Source organism: Protopterus annectens, chromosome 13.part0 (assembly GCF_019279795.1).
Source record: "Protopterus annectens isolate FY-2018-M chromosome 13.part0, PAN1.0, whole genome shotgun sequence".
NCBI classification, from domain to species: Eukaryota; Metazoa; Chordata; order Ceratodontiformes; family Protopteridae; genus Protopterus; species Protopterus annectens.
The window spans coordinates 1,161,053,781-1,161,072,588 of NC_056747.1; the positions used below are offsets into that span (position 1 = coordinate 1,161,053,781).

General features: G+C 41.0%; 1 protein-coding gene across 1 annotated transcript in view; it reads right to left on the reverse strand.

Moving 5' to 3' along the window:
* The window catches only part of LSM12 (LSM12 homolog), a 74,500-nt gene extending 61,245 nt beyond the window's left edge, over positions 1-13,255 (reverse strand). Inside the window, exons 1-2 of the mRNA XM_044055158.1 lie at positions 13,068-13,255; positions 298-431 (exon numbers count right to left, since the gene is read on the reverse strand). Of these exons, the coding sequence (XP_043911093.1) occupies positions 298-431; positions 13,068-13,188 (255 nt within the window). The 5' untranslated portion in view covers positions 13,189-13,255. The remainder of the gene's footprint in view (positions 1-297; positions 432-13,067) is intronic.
* Between the last annotated feature and the right edge of the window lie 5,553 nt (positions 13,256-18,808).

Sequence of the window (18,808 nt, forward strand, 5' to 3'; positions counted from 1 at the left end):
AGTAAAATGTGTGATTATGTCTGCCCGTGTAAATTACTGAATGCATGTTTAGAAGTGCTTGTACTGTATTAGATTTTTCTCCCCAGGCCTTGACTGAAATGGGTGTTTTTTTTTAAAACCAAACCCAATCAACCAAAGCTGGTAAACAAAAGTAAAATAAAAAACTGTAAAAATATTTTAAATTGCAGCTCACAAAACAGTTAAACAAAATGCAAAAAAAGAGAAAACTGACTAAATACACCAACTGCTCCTGAAGTTACAGAACTCTGAAACGGTAAAAGTTTCTTCAGAACTTACCTTGTTTACATTGAGAGATGCTAAAGGTGGAGGAGTTTCTGTTCGCTCGGTAATTATTTCAACGTCTTTAACATAGTGTAAATTGATCAGCAGAACATCATTCTGATTTGGTTTCCCACTAGATGACGGACATTCTGAGATGGTAAAGGGTTAAGGCTAAAACTTAAGAAATGAATCCACTGCAAACAGGAAATCAAAGAAAGGTGCAACAATTACAACTAATTAAAAACTAGTACTCCATAACAAAGTAAATCATAAACGCAATACAAAACTCTCAAAACCAATTCTCTGCCACTCCATTAAAAATAAGCAGCTCATGGCACAAAATCTATACAGAATCTGGGGTGAAGCCTCTACAAGGCTGCAAAAAAAAATAGTATACTACACACCAGTCTTTCAACATGCAACCCATAACAAGTGCAAAGCAGCAGCAGAGCCAAACAGCAAAGGACATAAATTCAGACATATGAAGTTTATGCATCATGGAAATGCAGTTTATTAGAAGATAACCAAATGAACTTAAATCTGACTTTTTAAAAACAATATACAATTAAAAAGGTGTATGCATGAAGGACAAAAGTGTAAAGAATACAGCCCATCATCTGGTATATTTATTAGGATTCCCATTATAGTTTGTCATAATGCTATACTGCCCTACAGAGGACACTAAAATTTATTTCAAGAGGCGGACTAAAGTGAAAGTTTAACACTGCAAGAACTGCTTTCTGGTTTAAATGTACCACTCTCTCATATCACACAAACATTTCCACAAATGCTTCGCATCAAATTTTTTTCCCCAAAAATGGTGGAGGTTAACACTGCATCCCTGCAAGACTACACAAAATGAAATGCCATGACAGAATTCCCAACATATGCATGATGTTGTTACAAAATTAAAGACTGCCTCCAATACAGGTCCACCACGGAGACAAATCCCACCCTCAATGCAGGTCCATTCTGTGAAGGTCATCTTTATTCTTTCTTCATTTTCAAAGACTCTTGTATTACCAGTCGTGAACATTCAAAGGAGACACTGACCTAATCTTCTCACAGGCAATGTCTTCCACCAATCTACACAGTGCTATCACCTTGCCTTCCAGCCCACCAAAAAAGACATTACAAGGCATCCAAATATGGACGTTCCACACCATGTGGCTCAGAGATTCACTGGGCTATGTCTTCTGGTGTACTCTTAGGATTCACAGCAAAGTCAGCACTATCAACTACAGCTCACTGTAACCCACAGCAAATTTCAGACTGGTATAATGGTTAAGGCGCTTAACGGACACAAGATATAGGGCTTGATTCTCACCCGACGGAAATTGGCTAGGTTTACAATGGCCCACAAGGGCAGCTAGCCTTGCAATTGCACATGAACCTATATATTAAAAAATGGTTGTTCTTTCCATCAAGGCTTACCAAGATCTGAAAAATAATCCCTGAACACTACCAAAATAAATATATATAAACAAAAAATATAGAAACAAAAGGTATTTCTATGTTGTACTTTAAAGGAATTTCAAACAGTTTAAATGCTCCATATTACACTTCAGTAGACCACAAAATGTACTAGCTCCATTCTGCACTCACTGAGATCCCCCATTAAAGCCTGCACCTCACATGATTCTCAGACAGTTTACCAGTTCCAGGAAATTCACCTGTTCAGTGTGACATCCAAAAAGGTCAGACATTATGTTCTACAACAGACAGAGCTCCATAGTAAGGTTGCCATAGGATCATATGAAGTGACTAGGCTATTGGCCCAGAGGCCCTTACAAGCCTAGCCAAGACTTTAGTCTATGTTCCAACAAGTCAGCAGCCTATGCCACTGTCCAGCATCTCAGGGTGTAGTTTCTGTTCCCATCCAGTTATCCAGGTTGCGCTTAAAAAGGTTTAATGAGGTACTCTGCTTTACGTGGAGAGGGAGTCTGTTCCACAAAAGGGGGGAGTCTCTGGGACACAAATCTGCCCAAACAAGTCCTATTGATGTCACAGACCAGGCTGAGGGCACACGTGCGGGTTACTCAAGTGGAGCTTGACTTGTAGATATGCAGCAGTCCCATCAGGGTGGGGTCGAGACTGCTTTGTATGCCAGACAGAGATCACCTCTGAGGAGTCCGTAGGAGATGGGAGTAGAGGAACATGGCTTTTAGCCTGTGTAGGGCAGATGTTTAAGGTCCTGGATTCTCCAGCTGCTGCATGCGCTTTGTGAGGTACATGCCAAGAGGGGCATTGTACTCAATGGGTTTTATAAGGAAGAATACTGGGATGTTATGACCACCTTGTCAACTTGGTCAGCCATAGTCCACTAGATTTGGCCTGCACCTCTGAAGTATATCCCAAACAGCAGAGGCCTCAAGACCGATCCCTGGGGTACACTGCTTGTTACACATCTACTACTTGAGGTGGCTTCCCCTATTTTGACTAGGTAGGTTCTTATCAGTGAGCCAGTTTGCTACCCATCTTGACTGATGCCTAGTTGAAAGAGTTTAATTACAAGGGGAATAGTATCAAAGGCCTTGGCCAGGTCAAGGTAGGTGGTGTACAATGTCTTCCCCTCATCTATGGCCTTGGTAACTGTCTCAAAGAAGTCGACCAAATTTAACAGGCATGACCTCCACTTGACAAAGCCAAACTGTATAGTATCCAGTGTCTGGAGGTCGCCAATATCCTTGTTAATAAGGTCCATGATAATCTGCTCCATGGCCTTGCAGATCACGTCAGTTAGGCTGATAGTCTAATTTCCTGAATAGGTGGACGCTCCATCTTTGTGCAAAGGAATGACAGTAGCTTGGATGAAGCCGGTACTCAGGCTTTGGGGGAATAGGGTGCCTAATGGTGCTGTAAGTTCTGGCCCGAGTTAATGTACGATGCAGGCTGGGATGTTACGGATGCAGGGTGCGTTTTTTGGCTTTGAAAGGGCAGCAATGACTTGCTCCCTAGAGATAAGGGGGGGGGGGGGGACAGAGGAGTGAAGTTTTCACTGAACCTGTCTGCCAGCAGGTCGGCTATATCTATAATGTTACCTGTCTCAATTTCCTAACTTATGTCACTATATTTGTTTATGTACCTCTGTTCTTTGGAGCTTTTCTCCCCGGGTCTCCACTGAAAATGGACATGTATCCAGTTGGACCAACCCGGTCAACAAATGTAAAATAAAATAAATAAAATAATAAATAGGGTTTGTGTATGTGGTGTCCTTGACCACCAGTTCTGAGCAGATCTGGGTGCTTCCCTTAAGACTGCGGACATATGAGAAGAAAGCCTTAGGATTGTCTTTAGTAAATGTGGCCAGTTTGGGCTCAAAGTTTACTTTGGAGGATTTCACTGGTGCTCTTACTTGCTTTGTTCAGGCTAAGGAGAGATTACTTCCAATCAGACACCTGCTCCTTCTTGGTCCTGGACAGCTATTTTTTCCTTTTATTATAGAGATTATTTATTGCAGATGTCCACCAGACAGGTTTACTCTTCCTTGAGGAGAATGACGTTGTCCGGTCTCGTATTCCCAATTCTACACAGCTATATAAATGCTCATATAGTACTTTGGTGCAAGTCTGGACATATGTGCCAGTTTATACCTTCCCCTCAGGAGGATGTCATCAGCCTTGGAGAAGTTTTTGTCTGACATTAGCTGGGGGGAGGGGTTCAGGGGAGATGGTGACTTCAAAAGTGACTGCGTTGTGGTCAGATCTTACCAGGGATGATGACACTGTAGGGGTTACTCATGTTGGTTAATACCAAGTCCAAGATATTTTCACCTCTTGTGGAGATGTCATCCAATTGGTCCAAGGCATTTGCATTGACGAAATCAAGGAAACTCTGGGCATGTGTGTTTTGGTACGAGTGTTTCTTCCAATCTATGGTTGGATAGTTAAAGTAGCCCAGGATCTGTGTAAAGGGTTGAATCTTGATAGAGTCGAAGAGGTCTAGATAAGCGGAGTGGGCATCTTGAATCAGAGTTGGAGGCCTGTAGCTAGCTAGGATTTGAATAGGGATCTTGTCAATTAACTGCACCTGGAGTATTTCCTGTGCATAATATTATTTGACCAACCTAGAGGTGCGTATGTCTTTTATATCTATTGTAACTCCACCTGCTTTTGTTTTGCTGCCCACGGTTTGGTGTTTGAATAAATAAATGATAGGATGAGTAACCTAGTATGGCTGGGGTAGTCTCTGCAGCTTTGAACCAGGTTTCTGTGACTGCACAAATGTCAGCTTCTTCCAGGGTTAAGAATGCTTGCAATACGTGCAGTTTCATGTTTAGATTCCTAGCGTTTAGCAGCATGACCTTTAATTTACGTTTTGATGAAATTTTCACGTTGGTAGTTTTGACCTCATAGCATTGCCTAAAAAAGGCACTATGGGGGAGGCAAGAGCCTTTGTCAGGAGCCTGAAGCTTAAGGGAAACAGATGCAGGCCACCTCTAGCAAAGCATCAAGGCTGGTCAATCATGTCATCAGAGGCCATCAGATACTGGATCCCTTGGAATGACACCAGAAACTAAGCCAATTGTTAAAGTCAATCATTTTCTGTTTGTATTGAGGCACCATTCTGGGTGACTTTAGAATGCTGCTTAAGGTTAGGAACATACCTGCCTGGGACATGCACTCGGCGAGGTATGTCTCAAGTCATTCACTCCAACATGGACTATGAAAGTCATAACAGTACCTGTTGAGACACTTGAGTGCATTGGCGATATGGTGGATTCTAGCACCAGACAAACTAACCAGGACTTTCTCCTTATCCAGCCTGGTGAGAAGCACATCTGTGTCTCTCACAATGGAGTCTCCTACAACTAATATGCTGGGTTTATGTTTAGGCCTTAGTGGCTGAGAGACACAGGTGTGTGGACTACATGTCGTGTGGTGGGCAGTGTAATTTGCGTGCGTTTATGCCTCGGAGGTCTCTCTTGTTTGGGTATGCTTTTGTTGAGGACCTCCACATATGTGGTTGTGTGTTGTGTAGGTGTGGGTGGTGCTTGAGGTGCGGTGTTCATGTTGCCAACTTTCTCAGTGCCAGATATACTGGTTTGTAGGGGAAGAGAGCAAGGACACTAGGTGCTTGATGTAACCGCATCTCTCACAAACTGTATTCCTAGGTGCTAGTAGTAGAGGATTGTCCCATGTACATGAAGCAGTTGCTACACTGTCTCAGGATGCCCATATCGACCAGACTGGCAGGAGAAAATGTAGGAAATTGTCCATCCATATTTGTCAGAAACCGAAAGAGCCAAGAGGGTAAAGGGAGGAAGGTCCAAGAACAGTACTATTAGACAACACAAGTGCTACTAAAAGTAAACTTGTAGCTGGAATACCTCAAAAAGGGTTAAAAACTGTGCAGCTGAAGCTCTGGATGCAGTAGACCTGTATCTAGACTATGCTACTCAACTTTAAAGTTAAGATCACAGTAAGAAAAAACTCACAATGAAGCACAGATCAATCACTTACATTCAAAAGAATAGAACTCACAGTATGAAAAAATACAGTTAGCAACAAAATGCAGTTAAACAGCAATGAAATGCAGCAGATAGCAATGAAATATAGTTAAATCAGTAGACTGCTTTGAAAGAGTAGCTCACAATCGCAACAGTAACAAACTTAACTCATGAAGCTACAATGTGGCTGCCCAATGAACCTATAAAGAACAGACATTAACCTTGTAGTCACTTATTTGATCACTAAACCTTGGGAGGACTCAGCAGCAGGCATGTCCATTCCACTGATGCACCTCAGAGAGGCTCAAAATGACATCACTCGCATCTTGCTCAGACTCCACAGAAAATCACCCACCAAACCTAAGCTATTCTATTCTACTCATCACAAAGAGATGATTAAAAGCAGTAACAGTAATAGCTTGCTCAACCGTTGCACTTTAACGGACTTGTCGGAAACACCAGTCACAGACCAACAATTAAAAAAAAGTTTACCCACGCACAGAAATCATGCTCCTTAAAAAGGAAAGTAAGCAAACGCCGACCCATCTTATATCATACAGACTCACAACATCACATGTTCCACCATACTAAAGCGATCAAGAAAAATTACCTGTGCAAGCCCTGTCCCGTAGTCCCACATCAAGCTCCCAACTGCTTCCTGTGTAACTCACTAACATATACTACAGAAACATCACACATTTAAATTCCTAGACAAGACAACAAGATTACATGTGCCACGGAAACTTTAAAGTTCATATTAAATGTATCCCATTCCATATTACATTTTCCTAAGAGTTCAGTGATATCATCAACAGCTCCTTGGAGCTCACCAACAGTTTATCTTTTGTTGACCAGCTTAGTCATACTAGGCTAGTGGTCTCTATTCAGAGGAAACCAGATATGGTATTTATACTACTAGGGAAACAATCAGTGCAGTGCACTGGGAAACATTACCTAACATTTCTGATGTGACGTGGGATCTTCTGCATCCTAGTCAACCAGATGGGACCTCTGTTTAACATCTCATCCAAAGGACAAACACTTCAATAAGGTTCAACTTTCAATGGTGCGTCACACTGAGTTTCGAGTGAAGAATTGCACATATACGACATTAGCACCAATTTCCACTCTGCTCCAGCCTAAAATCAAAAGACATACCACACCATCTCTGAGACTGTGATCAGCTCCATTCTTCATATACAGTCCTAGTGTAGTTGAACCTGAAAACATAACACAGTCAATTCTTCTACACTATTTATATATTATAGAGTTCTCTCTCACGATCCTGGTAAATGCTACTTGTTCCAAAGTGGTCCACTTTCAAGGAATGTAGCATTAACTTAACAGGGCAAAAACAATCTCAAGGATTGAAAAGAAAGCTATGCAATTAGCTGAAGCATATTCCTGGACCAGGCAGTATTATGCAGTCATAATATGCCAACAAATATGGATACCCTTGAAGTGGATCTCAAAAAAGCACAACTAGCAGTTGACAGATCATCACCATTTAATAAGGAGAAAAGAATTAACAGCAAAAAACAAACAAGTTCGGTCTAGTGCCATTCTGTCAATCATTAAACCAACCACATGATTTGCTACCAAGATTTTAGAAAATACTAAGCAAGGGTTCCAGAACTATGACTAACTCAAGGAAACAGCAAAGATGAAAAGGACATGGCCAAAAGTAAATGTGCTGCAAAAGAACTTGTGCAGGTAACAAAGTGCACTAAAACTTCTGGACATGGCATAAAATGGTGGGTTCGCAATGTCCTCATTTCTGACAATGCAACACAACAGAAAATAAATTCTAGAACCAGCCCATGGGACCATTCTGGTAAGTCATCCAACACAACAGTAGCGATTCTGAAGAGTTGTTCTACTCTATTAACATGCTCTTCTGAAAACAAAGGCAATCCTGACGTATTATCTGCAATCCAAAACACAAATGTGAGAAGCACTACAAGGTCATAAAACTAACAAACACCCCTACACAAGATTAAAAAAATTAAAAATAGTTGAATTTTCCCCCCTTGCCAACAAAAATCAAATAAATAGTTCAACAGAATGATTACAATGTTACAAAATGAGAACTTCAAGACGCAGAAGTTATGGGGGAAAAGGTATGCAGCCAACAGCAAGTCAAACTGCTAATGTTAATATGGCCACAAGCTGCACTAGATCACAGTTTATAAGTTAATCAGGTGGACCACATATATGGAAGGTAAAACTACTACTACAGTTAAACTGATGTTTCTATCTGGCATGTCCTTTAGACAGACAATTGCATAACTGTTTTAGTATTGTTTTGAAGTGCAGTCTGAACACAAATACTTTGTAATACAGACAATTCAGAATACCCAGACAACCAACATGTGCTTAGGAGAAAGGAGAAAACCAAAATAATGCAGAGAAAAATTCATGCATCACGCTGTAGGTCAGGATCAAAAACCCAGACCCTGGAAGCTCAGACTTTCCTACAAAACCAAGTCTTCTCTTCACTCCAAAGGAGAACAATTTCAGAGTCTGTATAAATTGAGATGATGTTGTGGGGAAATTACTCCAAAACCAGGGACAAAGTAATTGAGTTCCTGGCATTTTTTTTTCCCGTTGAACTCTTCCCCCACCACTATATGCACTTTCTCACATTTTACTTAAGTTTGCACAAACAGCCTTGTTCAGTATTCATTGCTTGGCTTAATACATTTTAACTTGAACCTCTCAAACATTACCCTAGCTATGTACTTGACATAATGTAACGCATGCTACTATACCTACTATGCAATAGAGTATACTGTGTGTTTATTCTTTTGAATGGTCTGCCACGTCTTCTTCTTTCGGCTTTTCCCGGTTAGGGGTCGCCACAGCGGATCATCTGTTTCCATTTCTTCCTGTCCTCTGCATCTTGCTCTGCAACACCAACCACCTGCAGGTCCTCTCTAACAACATCCATAAACCTTATCTTAGGCCTTCCTCTTTTCCTCTTACCTGGCAGCTTCATCCTTAGCATCCTTTTCCCCAATATACCCAGCATCCCCCCCTAAGCACATGTCCAAACCAATACAATCCCACCTCTCTAGCTTTGTCTCCAAACTGTCCAACCTAGGCTGACCCTCTATTATACTTATTCCTAATTCTGTCTACCCTCGTCCCACCCATTGCAAATCTTAACATATTTAACTCTGCCACATCCAGCTCTGACTCTTTCCTTTTTGTCAATGCCACTGTCTCCAACCCATATAACATAACTGGTCTCACTACCCTTTTGTAGACCTTCCCTTTCACTCTTACTGGTACTCATCTGTCACAAATCACTCCTGACACTTCACCTCTCTTCCACACTCGCCATTACTCTAAAGTGTTGATGATCCCAAGTATTTAAACTCATCCACCTTTGCCAACTTTACTCCCTGCATCCTCACCGTTCCTCTACCCTCCCTTTCATTCACACACACATTCCGTCTTTGTCTGGCTGACCTTCATTCCTCTCTAGAGCATATCTCCACCTCTCCAGGGTCTCCTCAACTTGTTCCCTACTCTCACTACATATCACAATGTCATCTGCAAACATCATAGTCCACGAGGACTCCTGTCTGATCTTGTCTGTCAACCTGTCCATCACCCGTGTAAATATGAAAGGGCTCAAAGCTGATCTTTTATGTAATCCCACCTCCAACTTAAACGCATCTGTCACTCCCACTGCAGATCTCACCACTGTCACACTACCCTTGTACATATCCTGTACCACTCTTACATACTTCTCTTCCACTCCCGACTTCCTCATAATACCACAACTCCTCTCTAGGCACCCTGTCATATGCTTTCTCTAAGTCCACAAAGACACAATGCAACATGTTCTGCCTTGTAAAAGCTTATTTTAGCTATATACAAAGTTTTCTGTGGAACCTATGTAACAGATTATATACTGTGCGTGGTTCTATCTTGTAGAAAAGCTTACTTTTTACGCTTTGTATAAATTTTCTGTGGAGCTTGTCTCCCCGGGCCCCCACTGAAAATGTGCTCTTCTTGGACCAGTGAACAAGCACAACAGGTTTCATTTAGGTCAGCTGTAACAGGACTCTTAGACCTGCAGTATATCAACACCAAAGCGTTCATCTAGGTAATCAGTAGCCTTTCCACTCTATGCAAGGGTAGACACCAACCTATACCATCAGCAGCCTTTACTGTACATAAGCAGAACAAAGGGCAATGTCATTTGCTCAAAGCATCTACCATGACAGGACAGATGAGAAGTCTGACTGGTCTATGAAGGTTATCACATCACTGTGGTCTTCACAACAATACCATAGCTGCTAATTGACCCAACTAAGTCACTGTTTAGCAACCTGCCAAGGAACTGCAAAATGCTGACAAATGTATATAATTAATTACTGTTCCATATCAATACAAAAAAAAAAAAATCATACCACTAGTAATAATTTAAAAGCTTAAAATAACGTAAAAGTTTTATCAACTATAAATATTTTACAGTACTAATTAAATACTCATTTGAAAGTAATTTCCACTTTCTACCAATTATTTTCTGCAACACAGGTTGTAGGAGGGGCAGTCCCCTCTTAATAACTAATCAATAATTAAGGATGACACCAACCCTCCAACAAACAGCATTATAGAAAATGCCCTCCAACAACCAGCATTATAGAAAATACATATTCCACTATTATTAAATCCGCATCAAATGTATGCATATAAACTACATGGGTCCAGTATTCTTAACCACTGGTATAAGACAGGGTACAAACATTGTATTACCATAATAAATCTATTTCTGAAATCTGCTCATGAAAGTTTTTCAACAAGATGGCCTCAGCACCAGTCAGCTACTGCACTGGTATCCAAAAAGGTGAATATTGGAAAAGGAAGAAATTCTACATCTCAGTTTGCAAGTAAACTGTTAACTGCACGCAGTACCATGCAACTGGATGGCCCAGTGCTTTTCAGCGACATATGAAAAATAATCCAGGACCCAGACTTAAGGAAAACTAAACCCAGTCTGGACAAAAGTGTAAGTCAAATTGTAGCATCAACTTTACAGTAAACTGCAACTGAAGACGATACAAGCAGTCTCCTAGACAATCATACAACAAAACTCATGTAACGTATTACAATACAGTAAATACAACTAACATCAGATCTCAAATAGTTAAGGAAAAAAACAGAATGAGGCGAGGTAAATCTCTCCATTTCCATAAGTACTGCACCAATACTGCAAATGCTCTGCTATCCTTTTCAGAGAAATGTGGGCAAAAACATTAACCAAGCTGAATAAACAGCTGCAGTAACATCACAAACCTTCTGTACATGACCGTGTTTGCCAACGCAATGAACCAACACTGTAAAAATTAAATAGTACACAGAAGTCAGATCCTACACCATATTAAAGGAGTTACTGATAATGACATTTGTCAGATGCACATAAGCAAGAAAATTATGTTCACATGACAACCATTACACAACACTTCCATAAGTTTCTTCAAAAAGGAAGCAAGGCAGCAGCCTGTTGTATCCCAAAAGTTGTGACAAAACTATGTAAAATCTGAGCTCAAAGAAAGGACCCTGGAACAATACAGACAAGTCCACAGCTGCTCCTTTCCAAACTTATTTTCATTCCTCCACAGCATATCCAGTTTAACAGCACTTCCACCTGCAGTAAACAAGTAGCTCTAGTCAGGCAGACCTGGGATTGATATAATGGTCAAAGTGCTACCTCACAGACATATAATGTACACGGTTTCATTTTCACTTTTGAAAGGGAAACTAGCTAGACTTAAAATGGTCCAAAAGAACAGCTAGCCTCATACTTGCCTACAAACAGTACAGTAGAGACAACACAACATAAAAGTGACAGAACTGCTTTCATAAGTAATGCAACAGTGATGCCATAGCACAGGAAGACAGAAAAAAAAAAAACAAAGCATCCAAACAGCATCAGGTGTCACAACCTACTAAATGACAAATTGTGCAAGGGAAGGATAAACACAGTCCTGACAAAAGTCCAAACACAACACAACACAACATTTAAAGGTGAAAATCAGCAAACTGCATAAAGATTTCATTTTGAGCGCATTCAAATTGGTGCTGCACAATGCTTCTTTTTGCCCAAAGGGACATTATGAACAAGATCTGAAAGCCATAAAATTACAATTCCGTAGAAGCCAAAAATCAAACTGTCATCATTATACTGTCTTGCAGTAATGCATACCGCCAGTCCATTTCAAAGGTATCAGTGTTATTAGCAGAAAACAATGAACAATATGAACTCAAAACAGTTAAGTGCGAAGCAATAACCAGACTACAACCCTAAAAATCAAAAACACAAATAGCAAAATAAAAACAATACCAAATACCAGATATTAAAAATTAAACTTTTTTGAATGGTCATAGCATTACCCTTCACAACTCTTTAGAATGCAGCCTTCAAAACAGATAGACGTTATTTCTAAAATTCATATAAAATTTGGATTGCAACATCTCTAAAACTTATGCACAACCTAACTATATTGTTGTAGCACAACAGCTCACAAATATAATGCTGTCACACTCAGGATCACACTCAAACACACGACGAGCACACTTTTTAATACAAAAATGCACATACCAACCCACAGCAGCACCTGGCACTGTCAAAGATAACTCCGATATCAAACTAAGTCAATATTAGTTTTAACTACAATACAAAATCTGGTATTCAAACAGCATATCTACTCAAAACACACCCCACAACGACTTAATAACTTAGCCATCCCTTAAATACAGATTAACATTAAAAATAAAATGGTTATAATGCCGCCGATAGAAATATCAGAATATACAGTCCACAAAATGCCTTGGTCATCTCCAGACAGACCCAGATGCCCCTCTGCCTCAGCCAGGTGTTGCTACTCATGCTTCCATACATCTCACAGTTCTTCCTGTCATAATCACCTCTTCCTCAAAATAATTCTAAGACAGACAAGTTGGCTAATAAAAGAAAAGCAACTGCATCTCATTTATGCATACTGCACAGTAAACAACTGACACCCTGACATGAATTGCCCTCCCATGCTGCCAAATACACCCCCACCAAACTGCTGACACTAAACTACCCGCCTGTCTTTATACTACCTGCTCCGCCTATCACATGTCACCCCGATTATCACTGCCACATGTTCCGACCACCAATCGGTTGTGCATTTCCATTACAGGAAACGGGCTATAGTGCTAAAATACCAGAAATAGCCCACCAGTTGCCCCAATCAATGTGGCCCGGGCCCTGACTGATGCCCCTCTTTCCCCATACTTGCCTGGTAGTCTATACATCCCTACCGGTAAAGGATACTGAGGGTGAGCATTCTAGATTGGTAGTCGAAGGCAGCCACCTCGCCCTGCAGCCTCTGTCCCAGACAAGTAATACACGACACTTGGCTGCCAATATTAAGGAACTCCCCCGGAACCGCCATCTTGTACAGCAGCAGCCGAGCAGCCCGACCGACGGACAGCCAATATACCCAGTATACTCTGCGGCCGCTACGGAGACACGTTGGCTTAGCGTCTGAGGTCAGACGAAAAGTGGAACTGAGGGCGGTACCGAACCTAAATAGGAGGAGGAGTCTTCATTTAGTTCAACAAACTAGGGACGTTTGGTATAGTAGCGTGGGGTCAATTGTAGGTCAAATATAGACGTAAGAGGCAATTTGAAAGGTTTTAATTTGGAACTGTATATATTTTTGTGCACTTTATTTTTGTTTATTTATATTTGTTTACTGGGGTAGTGTACTGATTGGAATGGACCATTTGCAGACAGCCAAAGTGAAAAGGATTGTATTAGAAATTAATAAACACTTTACAAATACAAGAATATGCTATAAAAACAAATACGTGTGTGTGTGTATATATGTATGTATGTTATGTGTATGTATGTATGTATATGGATCACAACACCGACACGCCACAAACCCGACACTCAAAACAACGACACCAAAACACCGAAAACGCACAAAACCGACAACTCACAAAACCGAACACCATAACACCGACACCCAAAACACTGACACACAAAACGTAAACTACACATAACACACAACTATACATGCACTAACCCTAACCCTAAGGTCCGACACTACCGCACACTTACCCTACCCGCACCCTAACCCTAACTCAACCCGCCACTAAACCTACATTCCGTCACTATTGCACACTTACCCTACCCGCACCCTAACCCTAACTCACTTAACCCGCCACTACACCTAAAGTCCGTCACTACCACACACTCACCTTTCCCGCACCCTAACCCTAAATCCCACACTATCTCACACTTACCTGTCCGCTCCCTAACGCTAAATCCCTCACTATCGCACACTTATCTGTCCACTCCCTAACGCTAAATCCCTCACTAGCACACACCTGTCCGCTCCCTAACGCTAAATCCCTCACTATCGCACACTTACCTGTCCGCTCCCTAACGCTAAATCCCTCACTAGCACACACTTACCTGTCCACTCCCTAATGCTAAATCCCTCACTAGCACACACTTACCTGTCCACTCCCTAATGCTAAATCCCTCACTATCGCACACTTACCGACTCGCGCTCACACGTTGCCCATGTCGGTGTTTTGGCTGTCGGGATTTCACATTGTCGATCATCTGTCTCGTCGGTCTTCTTAGCGTCGGTGTTTCGGCGTATTGATGAAGTCAAGGGGACCCATATATATATATATATATATATATATATATATATATATATATATATATATAAGCACATCCTACGACATTAAGTTCAAGAAGCAGTTAATGATGTTAAACATGGCTAGAAAATGTAATTATACTTTTATACTTAGTGGAGCTTTATGGATAATATGTAATCGTAAGGATTGCGATGGCTTACGTTACAGGAATGACAACTTATCATTATTTAGAGAGGTATGAAGGCATTAGAAGAGACAAGGGAGAATCGTTACAAGATAGGATACCATGGGGAGAAGACAAAGAAAAGATGTGAGAGGTATGCAGAGGGAAGAGAAGTAGGAAGAAGTGTGAGAGAGATGCAAAGTGAAGTGAATGGGGAATTTGAATGAGAGGCAGTAAGTAGAGAATGACATGATGAAATAAGGAAGGATGGAATAGGGATAAATGTGAGTGTGAGAGAGCTGCAGGGTTCATGTAATGTGACCTGAGTGAGTGCAGCAGCACTTTGCTTAGCTGAAGAGGTGTTCCTTGAGCTGTTGTCTGAAGTCCGTGTACTTTTGGATATCTCAGATTGAGAGGAATGGAGTCCCTTAAATTAGGCGCTAGGATGGAAAATGCATGGTCGGTGCAATAGAGTTTACTTTTTGGAGTTAGTAGGGTGGGTTGAAATTGAGATACCACTGAGAGTATATGTGGAGATTTTGGTGAAATGTTTATGAGTGAATGGGGACGATGTCTCAGGTGAAAGGGCTTTGTGGATTAGTGATCCTAGTAGGAGGCTAGCCCTCAAATGTACTGGGAGTCGTTTAGCTTTGATGAGAGCTGGGCAGTGGTGTTCAGTACTGGGGAGTTAGTAATGAATCGGCAGATTTTTTTTTTTTTGGAAATGGTTTGTAAGATGGTAGCATTACTTTTCACATGTCTCTCTACTGCGTATGATATTGTCTCAAAAGTTGCTCTGTCTCTCCTAATACCATTGATTTTGTGAGAAAAGGAAGTGGATCGTACATAATAAATAATATCTACAAGAGTTGCTTTTACTTCAAATATTGTGTGTTGATTCACATTCTCTTATTCATTGAACTTTTCTTATCGGGGCACATGTCCCTGATTATTTCTGGATTTGTTCCTGATTCCGGAGGTAAGAATTTGAAAGCTATGATTTTCAGGGCTGTTTCCAGTAATCCCTCAGAAAGTTACACTACCATTAGGCAAACAGTCTACAGACTATTATAAGCCTAGTCAAGAATCAGCAGTCAGAATCAAGCCCTGCACTTGGCATCTTTGAGGTAAAGACCTTGACCATTATGCCAATCCTCCCCAAGAAAGACATTTAAATAAAAGCTACCTAAAAGCTGGTTACCATTTACCAGACCACTTATGATTTAACCAAATATACATTATAAAATTAATATCTATCACTGGTATTAGACTGAAGTGATATATCTAACTCTGGTGGAAGCCACAGTCTGCCAGCCTACAGTGCTTAATACCATCTTATCAAGTAATAAATAATGATAATGTATGTATGTATGTGTTTCTGTATGAATATAAATATATACACGTGCTTAAGCCAAAGACCTAGCAAATAAAATAAGGTAAAACCCAATATTATCAGTCTGCCCTAAACTCCTCCCCTCACAACCCTAAGCAGTTCTGGTCCACAATAAACTCCATTCTCCACCCAGGTAAAGTAGGGTCTATATTACAATGTCGAACTAAAACAACTTTGAACATTGTAATATCAAACCCTAAAGTCCGAAAGATGAAAACAGCGAAGCCATGACACATCGACTTTTCCCAGGGAAAAAAATCGGTGGGCCGTTTTCGGGGCTTTGCTCTGTCCTCCGCTGTGGTGCAATCTCAGAGTTGGTATATTTAAGTAGGGGGTGGGGGGCACAGCCCCCCATGTTGGGGGGTGTGGGAGTGAAGCCCCCCACTTTAGTTTAAGTTTAAGGTTATTTTTTTTTTTGTCACAGAACAGCATTTTTTTTTCCCCTGGAAAAAAAAACGCTGTTCTGTGTTTTCAGTTTTGTTGGGTTTTGGACTTTATGGTTCGATATTTCAAAGATTGAACTTTTGTTAGTTCGACATTGTGATATAGACCCGGTAAAGTAGGCACCCCCCACCTACCACTTCCCCTTCCTCCAGCAGTATTGCTGACTCATTTGATAAACACTTTACTGAAACCATTCTGTCTTTGACTAAACAACACAATCCTCTACCCACCCTCCCCACATCAAAACCAAATTCTCTGCCCAGTCTTTTCTTTTTCATCAGTACCGACCTTTTATATAAAAAAAAACTTCTATTGAAACTTAAGTCTACAAAACTTGCAGCTGACAATCTCCCCTCTGAATACCTAAAAATAGCAGCAGAAGCCCTGGCTTATCCAGTCTGAATCTTAATTAATTGGTCCGTAGCAGAAAACTATGTCCCTACACTGTGGAAAATATCCCATATCATTCCCCTCCAGAAAGGTGGCTCCTCTACTGAACTTTCCAATTACTGCCCCATAGGCATCCTTTCTCCACTTTCCAAGATACTTGAGAAATGCATCCATTCTCAAGTCTTAGACTACCTCTTAGCTAATAACATCCTCTCCAGCACACAGCATTGCTTCAGGCCATACCACAGCACTACTACCACCTTGCTCTCTTTCACTAATGCTATCCTTCATCATAAAAATAATGGCCTGTTCTTCTCTGCTATATTTCTGGATCTATCCAAGGCTTTTCACATGGTCTCACACAAACTACTAATCTCTGTTCTCACTAACCTATCCTTTTCCCAATCACCTACTGTTTGGTTTCACAGCTATCCAACTGCCCACCAACAATCAGTTGTCTGGCCTAATGACCTATCTCTTCGACTTCCCCAAGGCTCCATCCTTTGTCTCCTACTATACTCACTCTTCATCAATGATCTAGTCACAGCCACCAAGTATGCTTCTCTTATACAGTATGCAGATGACTCCACCCTCATCTGCTCAGCCCCAACTATACCTGAACTTCACAAGATTACACAGGAAGCCTTTTCATCTGTAAAAAGCTGGCTATCTAATACCCAGTTATTATTCAACCTGAGCAAGACTAAACTTCTTATCTTCCAACTCACTAAATCTAACCCAGTTATTCCTCCACTTTAATATTCTAGCCAAAGACAATACTGCCATCTCCCCAATAGAACACACCAAACTACTTGATGTTGAGCTTGATAACAATCTCAGATTTGACACTCATATTTCTCTTGCCATAAAAAGGTTCACAAAAAAAAAATAGGTGCGTTGTACAGAAACAAACAATTCCTCACCAAGACAGCTAGAATATCTGCTGCCAATTCACACCTAATCTCCACTTTACTCTATGCCTCTCCTATCCCTACCTACCTTAGACAAACAGACCTAAACAAGCTTAAGGCTTGCTACAATAAAATTGCTAAGTTTGCCACTGGTGCATCTTATCACAGCCTCCGCTATATCTCACTTAGAGAATTTTGCTGGCTTGAATTCCCTCAACGTCTTCACCTGAATCAACTCTCTCTCACTCACAAGTTAGTAAACTATCCTGTTAAAAATCCCATCCCTTCAAAACCTTCTCCAGCCCTACTGCTCCACTAGACCACAATGCTTCAGCAGCAAAACTCTGCTTGTAGTGACCAAACCCAAGAACTCAGCAGGAGAAGCACTATTCTCCTGCACCATATCCAGATTATGGAACAATCTCCCCCTCTATAACCACACTACCTTCTTGCAATCACTTCAAGACTGTAGTAAAAACTTACTTATAGGTTCATAGGTTCATAGGTTTATACTAGGCTATCTGCCCTAAGGCATTTATAAGCCTAGCCCAAATTATTGTGGCTTACGCCACCCCTTATAAAAAGTCTTTGGTTATGCCGGTACACCAATCCCGACTAGTAACCCTCTTTTTACCTCTCCTTCCTCTACCTTCACTTAGCCACCCTGCCTCACACTGTCTGATCATTGCATTCCTTCCTCTGCAGGCTCTGGCTCACCCTTTACCCTCCCCTTCCCTCCTCACTCAATCTCTCAGACCTTTTATAACATGCTTAACTACCTCACTTCATCTCAACTCCAAATACATATCCAACTGAGTTACACCTAATTTCCTCTCACTACCATGTATACTACTCACTCAGTCTCCTCTCTTACCCCTCTATCTTCCCCTTCCATCCCATTAGCCCTTCTAGCTTGTTCCACCTTTGTGTGGAGCATCTGCTTTATATCTGTTTGCGTTTAGTGCAATATTAGTATGTAAGATTTAATTTAGGTCTATGTGTTTAGAACAGTATCTGTTTGAGATTAGTACTATCTGTATATACATCCTACCTTTATTCCTAGCCTCTAGCTAGATATTGGTATATCTGTTCAT